This window comes from Podarcis tiliguerta (assembly GCF_965153285.1).
Source record: "Podarcis tiliguerta genome assembly, chromosome: 1".
Lineage (NCBI taxonomy): Eukaryota > Metazoa > Chordata > Lepidosauria > Squamata > Lacertidae > Podarcis > Podarcis tiliguerta.
In genome coordinates this window covers 40,218,716-40,244,886 of record NC_139534.1, presented here as the reverse complement: position 1 = coordinate 40,244,886, position 26,171 = coordinate 40,218,716, and the positions used below count along the sequence as shown (strand labels likewise).

General features: G+C 40.2%; 1 protein-coding gene across 7 annotated transcripts in view; it reads left to right on the top strand.

Moving 5' to 3' along the window:
* The window catches only part of THSD7B (thrombospondin type 1 domain containing 7B), a 428,797-nt gene that overhangs the window by 291,527 nt on the left and 111,099 nt on the right, over positions 1–26,171 (top strand). For all 7 annotated transcript variants that reach the window (XM_083405406.1, XM_083405404.1, XM_083405403.1 and 4 more), the window contains 3 exons: positions 2,001–2,116; positions 8,008–8,140; positions 10,676–10,779. In XM_083405406.1, coding sequence (XP_083261532.1) covers positions 2,001–2,116; positions 8,008–8,140; positions 10,676–10,779 — 353 coding nt within the window. The remainder of the gene's footprint in view (positions 1–2,000; positions 2,117–8,007; positions 8,141–10,675; positions 10,780–26,171) is intronic.

Here is a 26,171-nt window from a genome sequence, read left to right as displayed (position 1 = left end):
ACAGTGGTGGCCCAAGGTGGTGCCCTGCAGGTGTTGATGGACTACAACTCCCATCATCCCTGCTGGGTTTACCATACTTGCTTTGAGCCGATGGGAATTAGAGTCCAACAGCATCTGGAGGGCATCTTGTTGGCTGCCCCTGCTTTGAAGTGTTCAGGTAAGTCTTGAAAGTCGGAACAGTGTTTAATCGAAAAGAGAAAGTGTTAAAGGAATGTAAATCTGCCTTGAAATGAAGAGGTAGCACAAAGTGACTTCAAGTACTGAGATTTCTGGAATTGGAACTTTAACCTATTATGGCTTCAGTGGGGGGAAATGGTTTGTACTGGTCCCACCATGAGCTGGTTTGACTAATAGTATTAGCAGAACATAGTGGAATCATAGCTGATGGGGCAGCTCTGTATGATCACAGTTAGGAATGTGTGTGCACACATGTGCAAGAGAAGGGTGACCGCAGTGGAGATACCCCAGAACTTATAACAGAAAAATGCAAAGTTTATTGACAAACAAAATACCAATTCTTTAACTATTTCGTTTGCTGACTTTTGTATACCAAATATGTACATCTTTGCAGGATAAGGCTTTTAGCCCTTGCTCCATCAGTAAACTCTGTGTCCTTTATCCTCCTTAACTCATTGAAAGCTTAGGCTGCCTGAGACTTGTGGTTTCAAAGTATAGGTTTCTGAATTTAATCATAATAATGAGCAGGAAAATTGTTTGTGACTAGACCTGCTTATTATATTGCATTTGACTATTTATGAAAATTTGAGCTTCCAGTGATTCTCTAAAAGCTATGGGAAGTGCTTAACCGCAGGGTAACTTTGAGAAGAAGATTTATGTATCTGCATAAATATTCAATTTAGGTTTTGCTGAAGTTATGAAATGTGGATTTTCGCTCCTATTACTTTGAAGGAGGTGGGAGCTAAATTCATTTTCCATTTTACAGACCTCCAAGTGGATAGAAAAATGAACAGTTCCTAGAAATAAATTTCAAAGAGATAATGGAAACAAAAACGCATTATATACCAAGAATTCATTTGAGAACAATATACACACTTATTAAAACAATGCATTTCACTGTTTCACTTGGATTAATTTTAAAAACTTTTTGTTTGATGTTATTAAATATTTCACAATAGCAGCTTTGTGGCCTATGTTTAACTCCTACCATACTTTGAAAACTGTCAGTGATTAAGGTACTGATTGGTTTGGAAGTTATATTTCACTTGTGGGTGTTTCTCAAGCAATCTGTCTGCATGGAAATTAAGACAGTGAAAAGCTCATTCTTTCCTCTCCTTTGTTTTACTGCCCCATTTAGAACAGCTGATCTTCCACAGCAAATAGAACTGCCCCTTTTACCTCCCTCTCATAATTCAAATTAGGGATTGCTGACATATGAATTTTATTCGTATTTTATATTGAGAGTTGGGGGAAGGAAACCATCCATCCAGGATTACCAGGCAATAAAGATTAGGGCAAAGATGTATAAATGGGAGGAATGGGATCAAAAAAATTAGCAGCTATTGGAAGCCTCTCTTTATAAAAGAACCTGCAAGAGATGGCTGTTTTCTGGATTTTATGTTAAAAGCTGGGACACAAAAAAGTAGGGGGGCATTAAATTCAATGTGAACACTTTCAGGAGGGTGGTGTGTTTGGATTTGATTATGCTGCCTTAAGGCAAGTTAAGTGATGGCTTGTTTTAACCATGATGTGTTCAACAAGTCACGAAGTATGACACAGCTAAACGAATTCCAGCTTATTTCTCAAAAAAATGTGTTTTGTTTTCCAGCTGCTCTTGTCTTGTGCTTATGTATTTCTAGTATTATCTATGAAAACCTATACATGTCTACTTAGACGTAAGGGCTTGTGTATAGTGTGTGTGTATAGTGTGGAGCTCTTTAACAGAGTTCTGTGTTTTATTGCACAGCAGAGATTTTTTCCCCTTTCTTAAAGGCTTTCTTAAAGGCAGTTCTCATACGTTACACTTAAAATTGTGTTTTCAGGTGCCCAGAATCCACCCGGCCAGACACAGTCCGCCCATGTTTGCTGCCATGCAAGAAGGATTGTGTGGTGACCCCTTTCAGCGAATGGACACACTGCCCTACCACCTGCCAACATGGTAAGCTGCTTTAAAAGAGGGATAAAGAAGTTCTGGTCAGAACAAATAAACAATCCCTATCATATCAGCACAGAAGATAAAGTGATAAGCTTTTGTTTTTGTTTGGATTCAGGTAGTGAGCAATACTATGTACCAAGCACCTTAATCCTATGAATTGGCTTTTTGTGCAGCAGTACTGATGCGCACTACTGTAGCTAAAGCATTGCAAGCCGAGAAGAGCTCCATAGGTCTGTACCACTTGCCAGAAAACTCAACCCAGCCTCTGATTTTTTAATATTACATTTTCATCATTAGTTTCTCAGTACTTGCAGTCTACTAAACCCTTCACAAAATGTGTTAAGAACACAAGGACCTGGCTACAGATTCACAATTTAGAGCCAAACTAGACATATTAATTTATGGGTCAAATTAACATGCATGTGATTTAATTAAAAAAAACAAACAACCCCGACATGTAAATAGCTACTGAGAAGCAGAGCAGCCTTGGAACTATTTCTGTCCTTCTGATGGTAAGTTGCATCCCTGGTGGAGAAATGACTCTAACTCTCTCTTTTCTCCCTCCCATGGAAAACAGCCTTTCTGAAGTTGCTGTTTTCATTAGTGGCAGTGGAGGCTTTCCTTGAAATGCAAAGGACACACAAAAAAGTAGGCAAGTATAAGATAGACAGAGCTGGACTGGTGTGAAAACAGCTCACTCCTCTCTGCTTTCCCCATTGGATCAAATCTTAAGTGTTTTCAGCTTGCAAAGGTAGTATAACCATTGCCCTAATCTGAACTGGGCTGTGGCTCAATCCAAATCCAGCATAGCCACGCATCACTCTTTTGCACAGACTTCAATGTCATGTGCATTTTATGGAGCAATGATCTGGAAAAGTTGGAAAATTCTGTTTGAAGACCTTGAATAATAATAATAATAATAATAATAATAATAATAATAATAATAATAATAAAAATTGTACCCCGCCCATCTGGCTGAGTTTCCCCGGCCACTCTGGGCGGCTTCCACAAAGACCAAAAATACACTAAGATGTCATGCATTAAAAACTTCCCTGATGTCTTCTGAATGTCAGGTAGTTGTTTATCTCTTTGACATCTGGTGGGAGGGCGTTCCACAGGGCGGGCGCCACTACTGAGAAGGCCCTCTGCCTGGTTCCCTGTATCTTTGCTTCTCGCAATGAGGGAACTGCCAGAAGGCCCTCGGTGCTGGACCTCAGCATCCAGGCAGAACGATGGAGGTGGAGATGTTCCTTCAGGTTTACCTTGAAGATATGGGCTCATTTTCACCACATGGCTATTTGTTGTTTGTTCTAATTTGATAGGATATTCAGGTTCCCCCTCCCATCTCCTAAAGTACAGAACTATGCTTTGAGCTAAATCATTGGATAGTGGAAGTTTTCCCACGTGTCCAGTGGCTTTCTCAGAAGCTCGATGCTAAGTGGAGTTGGTGGTGGCAAAACATTCTAGAAATGTAGTGTATTGAGTATCAAACAATCCATAGCCATTTCATCCCCCTTGAGATTTCACAGCAAAACTGCCATCAGAAATGTGGTTTTCAGTGAGCACTGAAAGCACAGGAAAATTTCAGTCCAGCTAAGTCATACTCAGAGTAAAGCCACTGAAATCAATGGACTTAAGATGATCATAATTGATTTCAGTGGGTTTACTCTGAGTATGACTTAGTCAGATACAACTCTCAGGAAAACGTAGTGTCAATATTGCTCTCCCCTCCACCATCACCTTTTTAAAAAATACAAGTCATTCCATCTCAAATTAAAATGTGATTTGCACATCAGATAATATTTTTTTCCAGATAAGTAGATTTATACATGCTTTATGCAGAAAGTTCTCCTGATTTTTGTACAATAGTGCCTAATTCTATTGTCTGCATGAAAGTTATAATTGTTCCCATCATCTTTGCTTGTGTGCTCTGCCTCTACAAATATTGCAATACACACAGTAAGTTTTTCTCGATAGATTTTTCCTGTCGTTTAAAAACAGGGAATAGTGCTTTAATTAGTTGTTTGCTTTTTATACTCTCAACAAACTGTATATGAATAAGGAGAATAAATTAACTACTAAATTACTCTGTTTATTAAATAATCCTGTACAATAAAAAAAACCCTCCTCCAAATTAATTATTTAACCTCATTGGCAGAGTTATCATTCTAATATGATTCTAAATTAAAACTGAGTAGTGGGAATTTTGTTGCTCACTTGATTTGCTATTGAGATGGCTATACTGGAAGTTCTTTAATTTGTGCTGCACAATGAAAAATGCAACATGATTGGAAGTTTAGAAATCAGTTCATGTTCTATGCATATGAATTAAATAGGAGAGATTATTTAACAAAGACAATATGTAACTAAATGCCTAAGCCACAGACAAAGCAGGAGGCAGTTTTACATATCAGATATTAAATTAAATATCTGCCAAAATAACAAGCGGCTAGGCAAGCGACTTTCAAACAAACAAACAGAACAGATATTGGCATTGGAGCAAATCCTTTGCCTCAGATAAAATACAAAAATCTGAACTGGGGAATTGGTGTCCAACTTTCCCACCTATCGCTTGTCCTTCAGCTAAATGTCATCAGACTCTTTTCTGCAAAGAGTTGTCATACACTACAAATGCGCGTAGATGATATTTTGCTTAAGGAGATAAAGAGGTGGAAACTAGTAATTTACAACAAGAATTTGGAACAAAGCGCAGAGGTCCTGCCAACAGCACAGCACACAGTGGCACCACCACCAACAGGGCTTCCTCTTCCAGTCCGAAGGCCCAAGGTGGTTGATATTAGGTCCTTGGGTCCCAAGTCATTTAGAGTTTTCCCTGCTAGTTCAACCACCTCATATTGGGTGCAGTAGCTCACTGGCATCTGGTGGAGTGCTCTGAGGAACAGTGACACACCGCCCCGTTTGGCTGCCTACTGACCAACCTGGCAGCAGCATTCTACACTAGCTGCCAGAACATCTTCAAGGACAGTTTCACATGACATGCATTACTGTAGTCTGGACAAGACATCACTAGGGCATGGAAGGAAAGTACAAAAACAGAAGAACATCCAAAGCGATATAAATAAAATATTGTTCAGCAGCACATTAGAGACCAACTAAGTTTGTGCTGGGTATAAGCTTTTGTGTGCATGCACACTTCTTCAGATACACTGAAACAGAAGTCACCAGACCCTTATATATAGTGGGAGGGTGGGGTGGGATTTTTCTCAGAAGCGTAGTAGGAGATGGGTGATTGATTCAATGGGAATAATAATAATAATAATACCGTATTTTTCGCCCTACAAGACGAACTTTTTCCTCTCCAAAAATGAAGGGGAAATGTGTGTGCGTCCTATGGGGTGAATGCAGGCTTTCGCTGAAGGCTGGAGAGCGAGAGGAGTCGGTGTGCACCGACCCCTCTTGCTCTCCAGGCTTCAGGAAGCTCTGCGCAACCCTTGGGAGACCGGCGCGGAGCCGCACCGGTCTCCTGAGGGTTGCGCAGAGCTGCGTTCCCGCGGGGGGGGGGCAATAATTTTCCCCCCTTTATTCCCCCCCCCAAAAAAAACTAGGTGCGTCCTATGGGGCGGTGCATCCTATGGTGCGAAAAATACGGTAATAATAATAATAATTTATTATTCATACCCCGCCCATCTGGCTGAGTTTCCCCAGCCACTCTGGGCGGCTTCCAATCAAGTGTTAAAAACAATACAGCATTAAATATTAAAAACTTCCCTAAACAGGGCTGCCTTCAGATGTCTTTTAAAAATAAGGTAGCTGCTTATTTCCTTGACATCTGATGGGAGGGCGTTCCACAGGGCGGGTGCCACTACCAAGAAGGCCCTCTCTCTGGTTCCCTGTAGCTTTGCTTCTCGCAATGAGGGAACCGCCAGAAGGCCCTCAGTGCTGGATCTCAGTGTCCAGGCTGAACGATGGGGGTGGAGACGCTCCTTCAGGTATGGTAAACAAAGCGATGTGCCTCAAGATGCTGGGGGTGGGGTGGGGTGGATATGGATTTTATTTCCAAAGCAGACCAACATGTTTTGGCCAACTTGCATTTAAAGATCTTCTTCAGAAGTTAAATTGGAAAGCAGCCTGTAGAGATTCCTGTTAGATATATCTCTCATAAACATTATAATCAAGCACCATATATGACATCAGGTATGGGGCAGCTGGGCATCGCTTGAGGAAAATGCCCTCATGAGCCAAGTTAAGGTCCCTACTGGACCCAATAATGCATGCAAGCATAGATTCACAACACCTGCTGTTTTCTCTTAGTAAACTTGAAAGAGCTTCAACAAAAAATAAATAAATGCTGCCTTATTCTGGGAATAAGAGAGATAACATCATTCTAAATAAAGTGATGTTTGGAAAATTTGGGAAAGAAGTCAGACAATTATTCTTCAATATTAACATAGTCTGCGGTTTAAAGAAGGAAGGAGGGGGGAAATGGCTGTGTTGAATACTGTATTTTCCCCATATCTGCGACAATAATTGGAGTGGATCTCAATGAGTGGTAGAAGTTGTTTAGATCGCATATAACTGAGTTTTTAAAATATGAATTTGGAGTGTTCTTCGTATTAGATTGAATTGATGACATTGCTGAAATGGTTAAAGTTGTGTACAATTTTTTGCAATGTTTTGACATGTCAGGTTCTGTAAAAATCCATATAAATAATAAAAGCTTATTTTAAGAAATGGCATGATCTAGATCAGCCTGCCCAAGCCTGATGCCCTCCAGATATTTTCAGCTACAAATCCCATTACCTATGAGTATTTACCATATTGCCTGGAGCTGAAAGGAGTTGCAACCAAAAACATCTGGAGGACACGAAGTTGAGGAACAACCTACATAATTAGAGGATTAGAGTTGACCATGGAGGTCATAGTTATGGGAAGGGGGTGCCTGCCCCTAGGAGGAACTGCCTGCTATTTTCCATCCATATTGGAACATACAGGAAGATTATTATTATCATTATCATTATCATTATCATTATCATTATCATTATTATTATTATACCCCACCCATCTGACTGGGTTTCCCCAGCCACTCTGGGCGGTTCACAGCATATATCGAAACATAATAAAACATGAAACACTAAAAACTTCCCAATACAGGACTGCCTTCAAATGTCTTCTAAAAGTCAGATAGTTGTTTCTTTCCTTGACATCTGAAGGGAGGGTTTTCCACAAGGAGGGTGTCACTACCGAGAAGGCCCTGTACATACAGTTGAATCATACAATCCCTGGATATGCAGAATGAGTCCATTATATCCTAATTCATTAGGTCTAGAAAATATCTCAAGTAGCATGGCATTGTTTAGCAATGGCATGTATAGAACACCATGCTTAGTGGCACAGATGTTAGATATGAATATACATTGACATCATGTGATGGTTCATCATCATTGCCTATAGAAGGATAACAAGGTTAACACTTTAGGGGTTACAGTGGCTAAGGAGACCTGCTGCCCTATCCTAGCAAGTGCCTTCTGTTTCTTGCAATCCACAACAACCATCTACTATCCACATGTATAACAAACACAGTTCTGGTTTTGTTTTGTTTTTAATCTTTCCTTGAACCCTCCACAGGAGCAAGGCCTGTCCCACACATGTAAGAAGATTGTTGGATTGGTGTAAGAATGTGATGCTTTAGATGCCACATGTTTGTTAATCTCTAACCCTCTTCTACTCTCTCTAGATTGTACCTAGAATTTTCAACTTGGTAACAAATGGAAATAAAGTCATATGTTTTACTAGATTCAGTGTAACCAAAGGCAGGATTTGAAGTTTGACACTTTTCAAATCAAAGGCAAAATCATTAATGCATGAAATTACCTAACTGTGAAAGAAAGACAGAAAAACCAACATTTTGCTACCGTTTTAAAATATTTTCTCAGGTAATGCTCCTGCAATGAAACAGTCCCGTTACAGGATTATTATTCATGATGCTGTTAATGGAGGACAGGAATGTCCAGACACCTTGTTTGAAGAAAGGGAATGTGAAGACATCCCTCTTTGTGCTGTGTACAGGTATTATATATATACATATGTATATAAGAATGTTTAAATATGAGGGTTGCAGTACTGTATTCACAAAATGCCCAGTAAATTTAATCCATATTTGTTGATTTTAATTGGGACATTGAAAACAGGCTAATATTTTTTTGGAAATATAGGATGGTACCCAGCTAACTCTTTTTTGTCAGCACATGGAATTTCTACTTGCGCTAGGAACTCCCCCATGTGCTCCTTCCCTTCCCAAATCTGCTCTAAAGGGCTGGGGTGAAACCCATAATAGCTTTAGGGGGCATACGGGGGCAACAGGAGAAAATGGGTGCAAGTTCCATTGCAAAGGAAGATATTCTTCTTCAGTATACTTTTTATCTTCAGATACAAGGCAGTAGTTCAGTTTAACCTGATATGTGCAAATCACCGCATTGATGTTGAGTTTGGGAAGCGTGCACCAGCACTAGAATCCAACATCAATCCTCTGACTTTGTGCGGTGGTGTGGTGTCTGCTACCCTTGAACACATGGGACCGTGTTCACTCCTGTAGAAGCCCAACCTGGATCCTATTGCTTATAACAATTAGCATCTGGCTGCAAATACACATTTCTGGGATAAAGTGGTGGAGAGAGTAGTGCAGGAGAGAGTTGCAAGAGTTCCTTGAAGATATAAATCATCTACAGTCATGCCTTGTGTTGCATTTGCTTTAGGTTGAGTGATTTCAGGATGCGTTCTGCGGCGACCCAGAAGTACCGGAAAGGGTTACTTCCGGGTTTCGCCGCTCGTGCATGCGCAGATGCTCAAAATGACACCACGCGCATGCGCAGAAGTGGCGAATCGCGACCTACGCAGACGCGGGTTGCGTTCTATTCATGTTGCGAACGGGGCTCCAGAACGGATCCTGTTCACAACCAGAGGTACCACTGTACTGTAGATCCATCTGGGTTCAGGACTGAATCAGCTGTGGTTGTCCTGATGGCTGACTTAAATTGAGACAGGGATGAAAGGAGTATGAGTCTGCTTCTTGGTGTCTCAGTGGTTTTTGAGAACATTGATCATGGGTTGAGTATTGGGGTTACTGTTCTACAGTGGTTCTGCTCTTACCTACAGGGTCAAGTCTAGAGAGTTACATTGGGAGACTGTGTTTGGCGCCGTGCTCTTTGTGCTATGGTGTGCACAGGGACATTCCTATTCTTATGCTGTCCTGGGGGATTCCCTAACCCTCCATAGCAGGCTTTTGACGGACAATGGTACTGCAGTAGGAGTCTGATTTGGCAAAAGTTATCTCTTCCCCTCTCCTCTTTCTGGTGGTGGGAGTGTCCCATGGATGAAACTCCATAATTTCTGGATTAAAGCCATAGCCATTAATTTATCCAATGTGACCATTTGTTCCACCCCACAATAATAATTAAAGTATAATTCAAATTCTGTAATTAGTTTTTTTTTAAAGAAAGAACACGTTTTGAAATACCGACACATTGCTTAACCTACTGAGAGAACATAGCTATCTTATCATTGAAAAAAATGTGTATTGCCTGTTTGAACACTCCAAATAAATGTTTATTTTAATAAGTGATTCACATAACTCTTAAAAAGTATGATTGTTTAAATTAAGCCTAGTGTAAATTTAGACATGTGCCAAGAGCTTAAAAACCCAAAGCACAATTTTGCACTCATCTGTGTGCATTCATCTGTATTCTTTTGCAAATAAGGATGCTTTTGTTGGATTGAAGCTCAAATGGATAAATGACCCTGAGCTGATTCATGGTTTATCATGATGAGAATATGTTGCAGTGAGCCTAAGGCTGATTCATGCTTCCCCTCTCCTCTTCCAGGGCAGCCACAATAAGAATATCTGAAGCTTTTGCTTCTGCTTTTGAGCATACTTACGTTTAGCTAAACTGTGGTTTGCTGAAGCAGACTCACGTTCTGAAGTTGGCTTAAAAGACACACAATTGCTAAGATTAACATCATTTTGTCAGGTTTGGAAGAAAGAATGAGCTGTGGCTAATTGAAAGCTTCAGATCTGGTCATGGCAGCAGCAGATGAGGAGAGAGGAGGTTGATTTCATGAGCAGGAGGCTTGCTGCAGATGAAGCCATACTTTATCACTTCCAAACCTGCCCGTTTAACCGGTAGAAATATATGTTGTTCTTCCCCTAAGTGAATGAGAGAATAGAATGCCTTCACTCCTTCTATAGGAGGAGTGAGAAGTCTTCTCCAGCCTGAGGGACACGTTCTGTCATGAACCACCTTCCAGGGTCTGCATGCCAGTGGTGAGCATGGCTGGAGGGTGATGGATAGGTTACTGTATCAGGATAAATTCGGTGTCATTCATTGCAAATATACTCTTCAATCAGAGGAGCCTTGGTACATTCCAAATGTTTTGCATTGCATCCCAAGTCATCACAGCCAACGTTCAGAGAAGGAGAGACTTGGTGTTTAAAGTGTCAGGAGAATGAGACTGAATCAGAAGCTGTAATTAATGGATTGTTCTTTTCTGAAACAAATAAGTAAATCAGAGAATATAATCATAGCTCTTCTTTTGTTGCAATTCCAGCTGGAAGATCCACAAGTGGAGCTGGTGTATGTTGGTGCCAGATTCTGTAAGACAAGGTGTGCTAGGAGTCAATGAAGCATGTGGTCACGGTTTGCAGTCAAGAGGTAAGAATGCACATTTTGAAATGCTGGTTTCCAGAATATATTTTTGTTAGCCAGCTGCACCTTATGCCATCTAACACTTGGGCTTACATTGGAGTGGGAAGTTACCTTTTTTGGCATTCAGCCATTCCTCCAAAGGCCAGAAGTAGGCATAGCTTATTGTATATGTGTGTGTATGGATGCAAGCTATAGAAACAGCAGACATATGCACATGCAGACAACACACACACATGCACACACCCTCACACACCACCCATACACATTCATGCACATTTAGCACACCCACAGTCTTTCTCACATACAACATTGCACGCACGCACGCACAAACACACACACTCATAGGTATACACAATCAGCATCACAGCCCTGGGATGGGGAGAGCTGGAAAGTTACGTGCATAGTAAAATGCAATCTTTCCCCCTGCCACTCGTACCAGTGCTGGGATACGGGTGAAATGCTGCCTTTTACTCTGAGAATAATGGTGTTATTTCCAACCGCACCACTGTGGTGCTAAGTGCTAAAGTTGGAGAGAAAAGATCCAGTCTTAGTTCTAATCAGCACAGCACTAAGATGGAAGATAAAGCCCACTGCTTATACTTTAAGAGTACCTATACTTCTCATTTATTGCCTCCCACTCTGCTTTGTACTTTGCTTGGGTTTTAAGCCCTTCTGGTGACTGTTTTGGTTTTTCTTTAGTATTGTTAGTGTTACTGTATTATGATTTACTAGTGTTGTTTCCTGTTTCAAGTCTAATAAAATGTATTTTTTTTAAAAAAAGGTTTTTTTGTAATATTAGTGGTGTGGTGATTAGTACAAAGATCAGAGATTTAAGATCCTTCTACCTTCTCTTTATTTAAGATTTATTTTATGAGGCCTTTGTTGGCCATTGATAAATCAGTTGGTTTCTTTTTAACTTGTTTGTTAATCACCTAGTGACTGCTGTTTTGTTTTGAGTGGTGATTTTATTGAACTTCAGGTTTGTAAAGTAATTTAGTAATTTATGCAGAATTTTTAATGCAAAATCCAGACGCAAATAATTGACACGGGCAGGAAGAGGAATATAGATGCTGATGTGTCTATACACAATGCAAGAGAAGTGCATGCAACAAAAGTGTCAATCAAGGCACTTCCTAAAATATTATATTGCTGACTCAAGAATGGATACAATGGAAATTGAAATGGTTGTCCATAATTAAGTCCATGCTTTCTGAGGAATGACAAAAACTGTAGGAGAACTTGCCTTCCAAAAAGCATGTTATTTAAATTATAAAAGTTCAACTTTGAGAGCACTAATGTGGGAACCTGAAACAGACTGGTACTACTGAGAGGTTAAGCACACTCCTTGACAACAGTTTTAGTACAGTAGCTGAGGTATCTGGTTGTTAGTCATTCCTGCTGGAAAAACAAACAAAACACTTTAATGGAAGGTTATCCCAGTAGAAGATGATCACATGTACAGTGCCATATGTTTGAAAGTTTAGAATTTCAGATTTTAGTGATGAGCTGTAACATGTGCATAATTTGGGAGCAATAAAAAAAAGTCTGTGCAGGGAATTGAAGTAAGTAAATGTTTTAGAAAAATAGAGAATAAAGTTACCTGGGAGGTTTGGTTGCACGAATTTTCATTTCAGAGGTATGAAGGCAGTTGCTTCTATTGGAATACCATTCCAGATTTATTTCTCTTTCTATTTGCTTTATGATTTGTTGTTCTTGGTTTCTTTTCCCAGTAGATATGTGAGCTGTCTGGATTCATTGTCAAAACTTTAAATCCTTTTGTAAGACTTAGGTTGGGTTTTGTTGTTGGGTTTTTTTAAAGATAAAAAGATTCTAAAACAAAAACTCTTATACTTTCCAAGTTGATGTTCAACATCTCCCTCTGTAAATCTGAGTTTACGTTTGTGAAATAATAGTCATGGATATTTATTAGGAAAAGTTCTATAGAAACCTTTTTTTAAAAAACCAAACAAACAGTTCCAAATTATCTCCTCCATTTTAAGTCAGTTGAAAACATGCAAAGAGTCGGATGTTATGGACTACAAAGAACTTCCAAATTGCTTTGGGTTTTGTAGCGCGTTGGGGAGACAAATTGAATTAAAACAATTCTCATAGATGGGCAGCGGAGGGAAAAGAACAAGAAATGTGAGAAACAAGGTACTAGGATGTGGGATTAGATATCATTGTCCATTTAACATGGGTAGCTCAATAGTACAGTTTCCTCATCTTGGCCAGTGGTGAGGTAACATTTTACATTGTCTCTGGAACTAAGAGACCTAAGAACTCTGCTTGCAGAATATCTATTTGTTTGTTTTGGAGTTTTTTAATTATGTATTTTGTGTTTTTTATCTTGTATTTTTATGTTGTGAACTGCACTGGGATTGTCGGGTGAAGGGTGGTGCTCAAATCTAATAAATGTGATGTCTCACCAGTTAAGCAAAAGACATTAAATGTTGTGGTGAGGGTGGAGGTCTGAGCAAGCTGTGAGGAGATAGGTGCAAGGTAGTCAGTGAGGTATGAAGGGAGGAGGAGATGGTTAGGTGCAAAGAGAGGAGGGTTTGGCCAGGTGTGGGGGAAACATTGGCAGAGGGGCTGCTGGGTAAGCAAGGAGAGAGAAGAGAAGTGAGAAGCATGGTGTATATACTGTAAATATAGATATAGATATATATTTTTCAGTCATCCCAGTGCATGGCCAAGAAATAACTCTAAAACAACAAGATAAAAAACTAGGTACTTAATTACCACTATCTACTAATATTATAATGGTTTTGAGGTTAAAATATCCTTGACATATCCTTGCTTGGTAGTTACATGAACTTATTTACTAATTATGAGTCATTTCCTGAAAATAATATTTCAAAATTGAGTGTGTACATCTAAGGTTACATTTATGATTGGCGATAACTGGTAGAGCAGTCATTTAAGGTTTCGCTATAGCAACCTTGTGGCAGAAAATGAATCACTGTCCTGTTATTTAAGGGTTCTAAACAATGACTCTTGCATGTAAAGGGGCACCGTAACTTAAAATACTTTTGTGTGTGTAAGAAATTCCGGGGGGCGGGGTTGTATAGATAATTTTCTGGTTCAGAATATAGTTGTGGGGCTTCTGAAGCTACCACTCCAAAAGAAAGAGCTCCTGTCCCTTGTTGGACACACTAGACTCCTGTACTGATGTGCAAACTCTGTGCAGTGTCAATGGGGGCTGAGCTGTCCTTTCCCACTCCCCTCAATGTACCAGCCTGCCTGGAGTTCTTTTCTTAGATTACATGTTTATGTAGCTGCCTACACTTACAGAGCCTGGTGCTCTATTTTGTGGCATTTGCACTTTGATTTTGTAGCGGTATGAATGGAACCTAGACATTTTTTTTTATTTGCATTTCGGCTGTTCCTGTGCAAACACTGGGTTGCCATTCTGCTTGTGCAATGGAACTGCCCCCTCCTCTCCTGTTCCCTGCAGCCTCCAGCCCCATGCACTCTCAAAATGTGCTTCATAGAGTTGGTAGACCCTCTAGAGTAGATTTTGTGGATGCACACAGAGAGGAGAGGAAGTCCCACTGCACAAGTGGAACTGTGCACTTGCAACATTGGATGCAACCCATTGTCTCCAATACATGCACTTAGGGAGAAAAGAAAATGGCCTGGTGCAGCCTCAAACCTCCTGACTGCACACAGATTTTGACCACATGTATATAGCTTAAATCCTCTCCTTATTGAATGTTAGAGAACTGGAGCTCCTTATGTGTCAGTTGCAATTTTAGTAGCACCGCTCTGGTTGCCACTGCATAGGCTCCCCCCCCCCTTAACTGTAGTCACCCCAGCATCATTTGCAGCCACATATTTTGACAGTAGAGCTCTGGAAATGATCCACTGGAAACAAATGAGTTCTTAGAGCAATTCAGGACAGACTCTCCAGATCTCAGAGTTTCTGAAAGAACCCCTTTCTACCTTCTTCTGCATCCGAGAACCTCCTGGGGGGATAAATAATTGGCCATGTCAGTATACAATAAATTAATCAGTTAACTTTAAATGACTGCATACAAAACTATCATTGATGACCTGATTATTATTATTTTTGCAGAAGTCCTGGGTACACATTAACCTTGGGGAAATCTGTAAAGGATTGCCATTGGCATACTATCCATTAGACAAGTGCTTGAATTACAGCACAATTTTATTTCACCTTGCTAATTCACTGCTTGCTATAGTCTTATGTCACATCCACTTTTTCATCTAGGGTTTTTATCATAATAAATTCATTCATGTTCTTAAGATAGAACAGCAATTTAAATAATTGGATGGTTATATGGTCAGAAGGGTGAGGAAAGGAATATATCTATCTAGTATCTTTTTCTGCTTTCAGTTCCTATTACATGTACACCAGTTAAGTATTGTTTTTATGTTATTAATCTGCACTCAAATGTAAAAATACAGTGGTACCTCGGCTTACAGACGCTTCAGGTTACAAACTCCGCTAACCCAGAAATAGTACCTCGGGTTAAGAACTTTGCTTCAGGATGAGAACAGAAATTGTGTGGCGGCATCGGGAGGCCCCATTAGCTAAAGTGGTACCTCAGGTTAAGAACAGTTTCAGGTTAAGAACGGACCTCCAGAACGAATTAAGTTCTTAACCCAAGGTACCACTGTATTGCCTTTTTTGTAGCCATAAAAATAACAGCTTGTGCATGTTGAGTCAAATTAAATGCTTTCTTCAAAGGTGTCCTTTATATCCTGCAGACCAAAGAGTCCCTCTGTTTTAAAAACATTCCTAAGAAGATGGATCCCTGTTTCATGTTATGCCCCTAATTCAAGGACAAAGCAGAGCTTTTCCAAAGCCATCTTGTTTATTTTCTTGTCAATGCTATCAGCCCCATTCTAAACATGTATAGTTGGGAGTAAGTCTCACTAGGACTTTCATGTGGAATATTAAAGGTGACTCCAACATTGCAAGCTGCCTCTCATCTAGAAGCAAAAGCGTTTGAACTCCTCCTCACAACCACACCAGAACAGGGGGTGGCGAGTGCAGAGGCCTGAGGCTCACTGTGGTTCATTCTTGCAATGCTAAATTTCACTTTAACATTAAGTGCAATCTAGCCCAAAATCGTTCTATCAACACTCTGAAAACCAAGAAAAGTCTTTATAGCAATCTGACCTGACAGTGATATGTGCAGTGTTACATTTTAACCAAAGGCAATTTAGTAATGTGCCGAGTTTCAGTAAAAGGAAGATGATAAACATTGTGTCAGGCAAAATTATACACGTGACTTCAGTGCAAAAATAGGCAATGTTCCCCCTCTGATGGCTTTTTATATATAGTACTTGCACATGAAAAGTAAGGCACAGGGAGGCTGGAGTTTAGAGCACCAGACTTCTATCCAAACTGGGTATTTTCTCCTAGCATAATACCAGAAGACTTGAATTACAAGATAAATGCCTTATGCAAGAAACATTAACAAAATCAAAAATAATGAGAGCAAAAGACTTGAAGGGACATCAAAGCTTTTCACACTATGGCTTTCTCCGTTAATGGGAAAGGATGAGAGACCCACCACCAGATCAATGAGAAATGCGCCTGTTAAAGTCAGGTCTAAATGTACACAGTTCAGAAGCGATATTAGCATTTCTCACTCATCATCAGACAGCTGGTTGTGTGGAAGCTTTATTTAATAGTTTGGGGAAAATAAAGGCCACTTTTGTTTAAGGTGCTCCTACTTTAATGTGGAAAATGGTGAAGGGGTGATGAGAGAGTGCAGGGATCCTTTTAAATATCATTCCTTTATTAAGTTTGGTCCTCCTTAGATTTCTTTTATCTACTGTGCGGTGCCTTTGATTCAAGTGACCATCTTAGGCAGTGTATTCCTCCCTTCTTTTTCTTTCTGTTGTTTTTTTTTAAGTGACAGCAGAGCACTAAGCAAGAGTATATAGTAGATGAAAGATGTCTTTAGAGATCCAAACTGTTCAGGGACTTGCTCAAGAGGATGAAAGACATAATGAGAGAGGAAATGAACAGCAATCTCTCTTGAACACTGAAGTGAGTTTCTTCTAGTTGTTATTCACTTTACACTATTTCATGGTGAAACTGCTATTTCTCTGTTTAAGGGTTGTGTCATTCCAGTGGCCTGGTTGAGACTTTTCACAAGGATTGTTTTGTCAGAACAGAATTTGGCTCCTCCTTATTTGAATTTGGTATGGTATTTAGTACTCGGCTGTGGCCTGTGGGTAGCATTCTGAGGAGAACGAGACATGAAGAATCACAAGCCATGGATAAAAGCCAATAGTAAGAACCAAAGTCCAAACCAAGAGGCAGGATCAAGATGTAACCCATAACTCTGGATATTGGTATATGCACCCTTTTTATGAATGGCACGTGTCAACAACAGAAGTATGGCTTCCAAATTTAAGTATAAAGACATGGCATGCCATGGGGGACATTGTATTTTGTAGACTGTAAATATTGAGGGTAAGGGACAGAAATCCCAGAGGGTAAGGGAACACAAGTTGCAAACATACAGGAGTAGGCCACACCAGAAAAAGCATGGCTTGACTGGTAGCTAATTGGATTCTTTTTTTTCTGTGAAGGAGGAAGAGGGAGAGAGGCAAAGGCAAGGGTGGTGGGAAAACTACTTTTGCCATATAAGGAAAAAGGACGGCACTGGGGATTTTGAAGGCTGTCATGGATGCTTAGATGCAGCAAGGCAAGCTTGGGATGTAAATAGGGCTGCATAAATCTGCCCTTCAGAGGGCAGACAATTAGGGAGAGAAAGCAAGCGATTGAAGTAGAAAAGTTGCAATGTGAATATTCCCTTCTTCAGAGAAAGGGGGAGTGAAGAACGTCCCTTTCAGTTGCTCATGGTGACACGTAAGTTCAAGGCTAGGCCTGAATGCCAGAGGCCTTAAGGCCAATGACTCCCCTTCCTTGACAGACTGCAGGTTATTTCCTTTCCCATACAACAGAGACAGATGGGGAAATAAATGTAGACAAGACTGTTTAGGTTCCTTTTGGCCCTGTGCTGGTTCACTTCCCAAAGCAAGTTAGGTGGGATCATTGACCCTCCCCCCAACTGAAAAACTGAAATGGCTTCAAAGGTGAAGCTTGATGGTGTATCCTTCCTTGGGTTCAATCTAGGGTACATATAACTTCTCCTGTAAGTAGGAGATCCTAGAGTTCAATGCCTTTCTCACATAATTTTAAGACAGTGTGATGATAATTTGAATTATTCTATGAGTCTATGAGAAAGCTAGAGAGCTCCAGAAAGACATCTACTTCTGCTTCATTGACTATGCAAAAGCCTTTGACTGTGTCGACCACAGCAAACTATGGCAAGTTCTTAAAGAAATGGGAGTGCCTGATCACCTCATCTGTCTCCTGAGAAATCTCTATGTGGGACAAGAAGCTACAGTTAGAACTGGATATGGAACAACTGATTGGTTCAAAATTGGGAAAGGAGTACGGCAAGGCTGTATATTGTCTCCCTGCTTATTTAACTTATATGCAGAATTCATCATGCGAAAGGCTGGGCTGGATGAATCCTAAACTGGAATTAAAATCGCCGGAAGAAATATCAACAACCTCAGCTATGCAGATGACACAACCTTGATGGCAGAAAGTGAGGAGGAATTAAAGAACCTTTTAATGAGGGTGAAAGAGGAGAGCGCAAAATATGGTCTGAAGCTCAACATCAAAAAAAACGAAGATCATGGCCACTGGGCCCATCGCCTCCTGGCAAATAGAAGGGGGAGAAATGGAGGCAGTGAGAGATTTTACTTTCTTGGGCTCCATGATCACTGCAGATGGTGACAGCAGTCACGAAATTAAAAGACGACTGCTCCTTGGGAGAAAGGCGATGGCAAACCTAGACAGCATCTTAAAAAGCAGAGACATCACCTTACCAACAAAGGTCCGCATAGTTAAAGCCATGGTTTTCCCAGTAGTGATGTATGGAAGTGAGAGCTGGACCATAAAGAAGGCTGATCGCCGAAGAATTGATGCTTTTGAATTATAGTGCTATATCAAACGCATCCATTCTTAAGGAAATCAGCCCTGAGTGGTCACTGGAAGGACAGATCATGAAGCTGAGGCTCCAATACTTTGGTCACCTCATGAGAAGAGAAGACTCCCTGGAAAAGACCCTGATGTTGGGAAAGATTGAGGGCACAAGGAGAAGGGGACGACAGAGGACGAGATGGTTGGACAGTGTTCTTGAAGCCACAAACATGAGTCTGACCAAACTGTGGGAGGCAGTGGAAGACAGGAGTGCCTGGTGTGCTCTGGTCCATGGGGTCACGAAGAGTCGGACACGACTAAACGACTAAACAACTGCCCTCTTCCCCAAATGATTTCTTCCACAGCACATTTCAATGTATTCTTAAATGCAGTACTTCTTTTCCTAGCCTTTTTTTATGTGGATGACTTAACATATTCTTGCCATGTTTCTCTGATCTGCCAGCTTTTCATATGCAGAAGTGATTGGCATGAGGGTTCTCTCCAAGACATGCACACACATATGCATGCAATTTGCATTCTGAGGTGGGAAAGGCTATTTCTTCTTCTTTGCCCTTACACTTCACTCTACTATCTTCCCATCCCCTGTGCATGGAACTTTCTTCCATACAGAAAAGGGATAAGCTGTGTTCAGGTATTTTCAAAGGGTTAAACTGGGGGTATGGAGTGCACATGCAACACTTCTCCAATGTCCCTGGTCTGCTCTTCAGAACTTTCTGCAAGTACTGTGAAGTTCCAAAGAAGCTTTTGAAGTGTGTTCAATTAAAAGTGCTTGCATGCCCCTGGCTTATCAGGGTTTTTGATTGCAGGGACAATTTATAAGTGAATGCACTTAACAACTGACTTCAGACCTAATCTTGCAAAGATCTGCATGATCATGCATACCTGGGGATGTTGCGAGGTGGGGCTTTCATGCAAGCCTCTTTCCCATCTCCAGTTTAACCCTTCCCCTGCTCAGGTTAATGCCTGAACAAAGCTATATCCCCCCCCCCAAGAAAAATCCATGATTATATTATAAATGTATACTGCGAGTGAGTATTCAGTTTCATGAAAAAATAAAATTTGATTTATTCTAAGCACATTTGGTGCATTGTAATTAACTCATGTGGTAGGTGATTAGAAAAATGACATTGGCTTTGTGGAACGGTGGGTTTTATATTTATTTTCAGAATGATTAATTACCGTATCCACATAAAAACAGCTTTAAAAATGCTTTTGTTGTCTATTTCATCTCTCGCTTGCAACGGCTGATAGCTTATTCAAATAGTACATAGCTTCATCCGGTACAAAAAGAAGAGCAAAGAGATTTAGATTATCTGCACTGATGAGCAAAGCCTAACGGCGGGCATGTCCTGCCGTTGTCAAACCTAGCTTAAAATGTTATCTTACACCTTAGAGTAGTGTATACTTTTTCTATTTTATATATATATATATATATATGGTAAACTTTAAAGGTGAGTGGAAATGAAGAAAGAAAATCCTACTGTTTTCAACATTTTGAAAGGTAAATAGAATTAATCCGAAGCACATTACCTGCTGAAAGTGGACCTCTAGACCTGTGCACTTTAAATCTTAACATGCAAGTAATATCTGCCAGTTGTCTTTCCAGCTGTGAAATAAATCTAAGTTTATTTAAGTTTATTTCCCTGGGAGTGTTGCAAAAGGCTAGTATGTGTTGAGATTTCTGATTAGGATGGTTATTTTAATATCAGGCAGAGTTGAGAAGAGAGTGATCCCTGAGGGAATTGAATAACCTGCTATACCCACTTGCTTAGCTGTTGGCTTTGCCCAGCGTGAAAATAAAACACATAGGATGCATGTTATTTAAAATAGGTATATATCTTCTCTCCATCCCATTATTCTGGTTTCCTTCTATTAGCAAATGATTTGCAATGCCGTTTCAGCTGTGACAGGTAATAATCCTATTTGGCTGCAGAATTAAATATGAAAAGTACTTTATATAGCTAGATGGGTCCCAACAGTGGCAAATGGAAAGGTGAGTGTTAAGTGCCCCATTAGTTTGGTTTGTGTCACAAACACCACTGGGGAAAGATGCTTAATATTTTCCTTGCCACTGAATGCCCCTTTAAACCGCCAGGAAAATATATTTTGAAAATTACAGCCTTAGCAGGGGGGTTCTGGTTTTTATTGAGGAAAACAACTCCGCAAATGTAACCATTTGAGACATTTTAAGTAACTTAGGAATGAATCGGAAACTTTGATGCAATTATGTTCCCTCATATTTTCAGTGGTAGAAACAAGGATTTCCAACTATATATATATAAACAGAAAAGATTTCTACCCATTCAGCATTTAATTTACATTCTAGCTTCACTCTACCCTCCCCACCCTGATTTTCTCCCTCTTATAGAAAGCAGAAGGTGTCTCTGTGATACAAGCCTATGCTTTATGAGATAAACAAATGAGTAATTCAGTGTTTGTCATCGGGTATGTTCCATATACGGACCAAGTCATAATTTTTGAATTGTCTGTTAACAAACGCTAAATCAGAACCTCTTGTTTTCAAACAATAGTTGTATTTCATAAGGTATATTTGACACTTCATTATCTTATCTGTGAGAACTCCCTTCTTCTCTGAAACAATATCCCTTCAGTTGAACTTGCAGTAAAAGTCAAGGTCGTAGCAGCTTGAGAATAAAGTTTTATATGGGAATTACCTGCCCTGCTATGGAGAATACAAGTAAATCAAATGTGCTGATAGGATATCTAAGTCTACAGCTCCTTGGCTTGTGTTTTATTTGAATCCAGTTGAGAAGAATTTGTACTGCACCTTTTTATAACTCTATCCTCCTTGGCGAGTCTTTCTACAGAAAGTTTTCTACTAGAGCTAAACCCATTGATATAGTGGGGGGAGGTGGTTGATATATGTGACTGAAATGAGGAAACACTTTCCCACATTTTGTGCATTGCTATTTCTAGTGGGATATCATAGACATTCTCAAATAAATCTAACTTGCTTTTTTGGTTGATTACTGCCTTTGCAGTTTGAATTTATCAGTTGGTTCCCCCATCCAGCCTTTCATTTTGCTGTAGAACAAATTTTCATGGAAATTGAAAAGGCAAGAATTGATGGTGTTTTGTTTCATCTGAATAAAAAAGACTTGCAAAGAGATGTTGCTGTTTATAGATATCATACCTAACACTTGCAAGATGTTTTCCATGAATAAATCCATTGCAACTAATGAAATATTTGATATGACTAGATAAGTTTCAGTACATTAAGGACCGAAATCTTTAATTCATAAGTTTTATAATTGCTTTCTAAAATGTTGCCAGTAGGCAAAGCCTGTGTGTTCTGCTAATCTTTGCTTTAAGGTATAATTTGCCAATAGTCTAATGTTGTTGGCATTTATCATGTTAAAAAGGTTTTCTGTTTCTACTTACAGAATGTCTCTGGATTGATTGATGGGAGCAATCTAGTTTTTATAGCATGCTGAAACTATTTAAAACATTTTTTTTAATTGATGATCCCTTTCTAGAGTGGCATAAAATGTTTTAAGCACTATGGCCGCAGTCCAACAGCAGCTTCAACATGCCTATTGAACTTCTGTGACTTCACTGTCCATTGGATTGTGGCCTAAGGCTACAAGTCACATCTGAAACTTAATGGCAATATTCCCATTTATTAGAAGTGATGAGTTAAGGTTATATTTATAGCTGAAGTGGCTACCTAGTAGGAACTGTAGTTCACTATGGATCAACCATTCCAATATACAACAAGGTAATATAATTAACTCTTGCAGTTTCATCAGCTATATTGCTTGCTTGGAGAAGAGTTTTTGCCCCTTCAGTGCATTGTCCACCTGCTTCCCCCACCGCGGACCCACAACCTCTTATCTCCTGTACTTATGTTCAGATGTGCTGTACATTTACAAATACATTTTTGAAGCAGCTAGTGTTTTTCTTGGCTTCAGGCATCATAAAGGGATAACGGCTACTTACGCTGTGTAACAAAAATGGCAAACCATCTGAAGATAAGTAATCCTAAACAATAATGAGATGAAACATCACCTTTCTCTCAACTTGTTCAGTAATTGTTCCTTGTGGCCAGATTTTTATTTGTTAATCCCTTCCACATCCTCATGACCTTGTAATATTCCAAGCCCCACAGTGCCCTCAAGTGTTTGCGTAAACTTTTCTCATGGCATTTTCTGTGGGTTTTTATGATCCAGAGACACGTTTTCAACCTTAATTATCTACCCAATCTTAACTTGCCCTCAATAATCATCTAGCAAGCATGGTTCATAAATTTGCCGAGAGTTCCTTAGAAAACATTTTACCTGCAGAATGCATTATCTTTTATTGAGCCCCATAAAGAGGCAATTCTTCTGTAGTGTAGTGTTTTGATGACACAGTAGTTTTCTTGCCTGTTTTCTCCCCCTCCCTGTCCATTGGCCTACTACATACACTTAGCTGCTGTTATGCTTGTCTGAAACATCCAGCATAAAGAGAAGAGCCCTTGACCTTCATTAATTGATCACCTTGCATTTAAAATGTTAGGTTTCTAAGAAAGTGCTCAGTGAAATTTCTCTTTGGTTATCTTTCTGATCTTCTCTACCAAATCCTTGCCCACTTTACTCTAGCTTTGCTTTTTCTCTGTGTGATTGGTGAGCTGCACCTTGCCTCTGATCATACAGACTTCACATAAATGTAAAAACCACAGATCATTCATGTTTCCCTGAGAAGCATAGACATGTGTCAGAGAGAAGTTCTTTAATGGCAAACAACTTTTTGAGGATTTTTACCTCTGTGAAACCTAATTGAGTTTTTTAATTTCTGGGGCAGTTTGTCACTAGAGTCATTCAGCACACAACCCATTCTCAACCTGATTATGGCACTAGCACTGCCACCAATAATAAGAGAGGGAGGAGAGGTAGAGGAATAGGAATGCTCTTTTAATCTTCCTTACCCTTTGGAAATCCCCCCCCTCACTTATCTGAATCACACACTTTCTCTTTGCTTTTACCATTGGAAACAAATAGCCAGTAATGTGGAACTAAAATGGTACTAAACAAGACTCTAGGCTTCTCCCTTTCTCCCTTGTCACATTGTATGTGCCACCTTCTTTCCAATTAAGATTCAGCTCTCTGTCTGTAAATGGCAGGCAGTCATCTCAGCCTTTGAATATGCAGTGAAAGAGCACATCATTCCAGTAATTCCAGTCCATGTTGCTGAACCAGAGTTGCCCCATGGCTACTTTTCATGGTTTTGCCCTGATTCTGGCTGCTGTTCTATGCCATTAGCTGACTATGCCTTAGAGGGTTCAGCTACGCATTACATCCCCATGTTTGTAGAAGGGAAAAGGCTGTTTCCTTGCTGCAAAGCAACACTGCAAAGAGGAGTAGGAAAACAGTGGGGTTGGGTTGCTTAAGGCTTCCCCACCCTACCACTTGATTTGCATAATTAGCAAAACATGCATAATGTGCAAATTAGGCCACCTGGATTTCGGGGACTGGAATATAGCAGCTATATCCTGACTGCAGATGTGGTAATGATGGGCTTAATGTGTCTTCAGCAACTACAAAGCTACCCTCACCCCCTTCTTGAAGTGTAACTCAAAGGGGAATGAGGAATTGTAGTTCACCAGATGTTGCTAGACTACAGTTCCCATTATCCCTGACCATTGGCCATCCTGGCTGGAGCTGATGGGAGTTGCAATCCAAAAACATCTTGTGGGGGGGGGTGATGGGTTCTCCACTTCTGCAATAAGCACTTAAGGGGGTACTGTGGTTCTGTTTTCTGAATTTAGTCCGTGGCTCATTGAATCACAGACATTGCTTCAAAATTTTCTTCTCCTTTTTAGTATACCAGAAGAGAAGAACCAGATGATACAGCGAAAGGGAAGTGCATGTTAGTTCAAATAAACAGGATGCTGAGGTTGGGATGGGGAGGATGAGAACAACTTGGGGGTGACTGTGAAACTCTGAAAGGGTGGGTTTTAGGCTCCTTAGCCTCCACCAGTTACAGAAGACATGGTAAAGTATGTGTTCCAGAAGAAGGAAACTACCATTCATAAAGAGTCCTAAATCACACCTGCAAATTAACAACACTCATTAGCTTTTTACTTTGATTCTTACTCCGATGTAAATATGAAAGCAAAAAAATGAATACCATAACACATATTTATATTTTTATCGGGGAAATAGTGAGAATTTATAAAACCTGGCAAATGTTGCATATTTGTATTTTGTTTTAGTTTGTTTTTGTGCATGCTTCTGGGGAAACAGCTGCTATTTACTGTATCTCTGACACTAAACATTTCAAACTTCAGTGCTCTCTTAAGCGAGGAATATGCTTGAGGAATTCTAATGGCTGCTCAAAGCTTTGAATTGTTTTCTTATTACATTTTATTTCCTAAGAAATGAAACAGATAAGAATGAAACAGATAATTATACTTTTTATACATATTTACTTGATTTTCAGTGAAATGAGGACTGTCCAGATATTTGCTCTTGCATATTTTAGAATGCCTCGCAGATGCATGTATCCATTTGATGGTTCTACAGTAGGAATGACCCTTTTACAATAGGAATGACTGGTCATGATGACAGAACCAATAGGTTGTATCATTGGCATTTCATAAGTTAAACAAAAATATGCCGATCATAGGAGCTGCTCCCCGTAGTGGGTGGGCTGGTGGGCTAGAGATGCTTATCTGACCTGTTGGATGATGAATTGCTGTTGCTTACCAAGGGAGGGTGGGGTGGTGCAAACACACCCTCAGGAGCACCAGATTGCCTCCAGTGGTGCATTTATCCCATGCTGACCTCGCCACCACCTCACCCCTTCAGTAAGCAGCAGCAATGCACTCGCCAGGAGGTAAGATAAGCATTTCTGCTTCAGGGTGCCATCTGCTACCAGCTGCCCCTCTTCAGGCCAAGATTAATTCTACACTAGCTGTTTTCTAAAGAACTGTCATCATATCAAGGTCAAACCACTACACTACCCTGATTTATTTTTTTTAGTTGTGCTCCTGTTTTTGAGATCCGGTTTATGGATTTTTTCTGACTTGGAATAAAGTTGCAATACCAGCCTATCTAGTGTTGACTGGCAAAGAGCTATTGGTGCATTGAGCTGTAAGAATGGTCCATGAAGCAGTTGATGAGGTGGTTGGTGATACACTTCCTTGCTTTATTGTGGTGTTGGCGGGGACATGGTTGGTTGTGGACCCATGTGCAGTGTACCCAGGGATGGGAAGGGGCAAGGTGGTGAACAGGTGAAAGAACTGATGCAGCAATCTTCTGGAATTAAAACTGGCCACAACTTTATTGATTACAGATGTAGGTAGGCTTTGGCCTCGGCACTGGGTATGCATCCTGAATCAGCCTCCTACCTGATAACTGAAGTTTAAAGGGGTTGTGCCCAGGTTAAGGAGCACCTG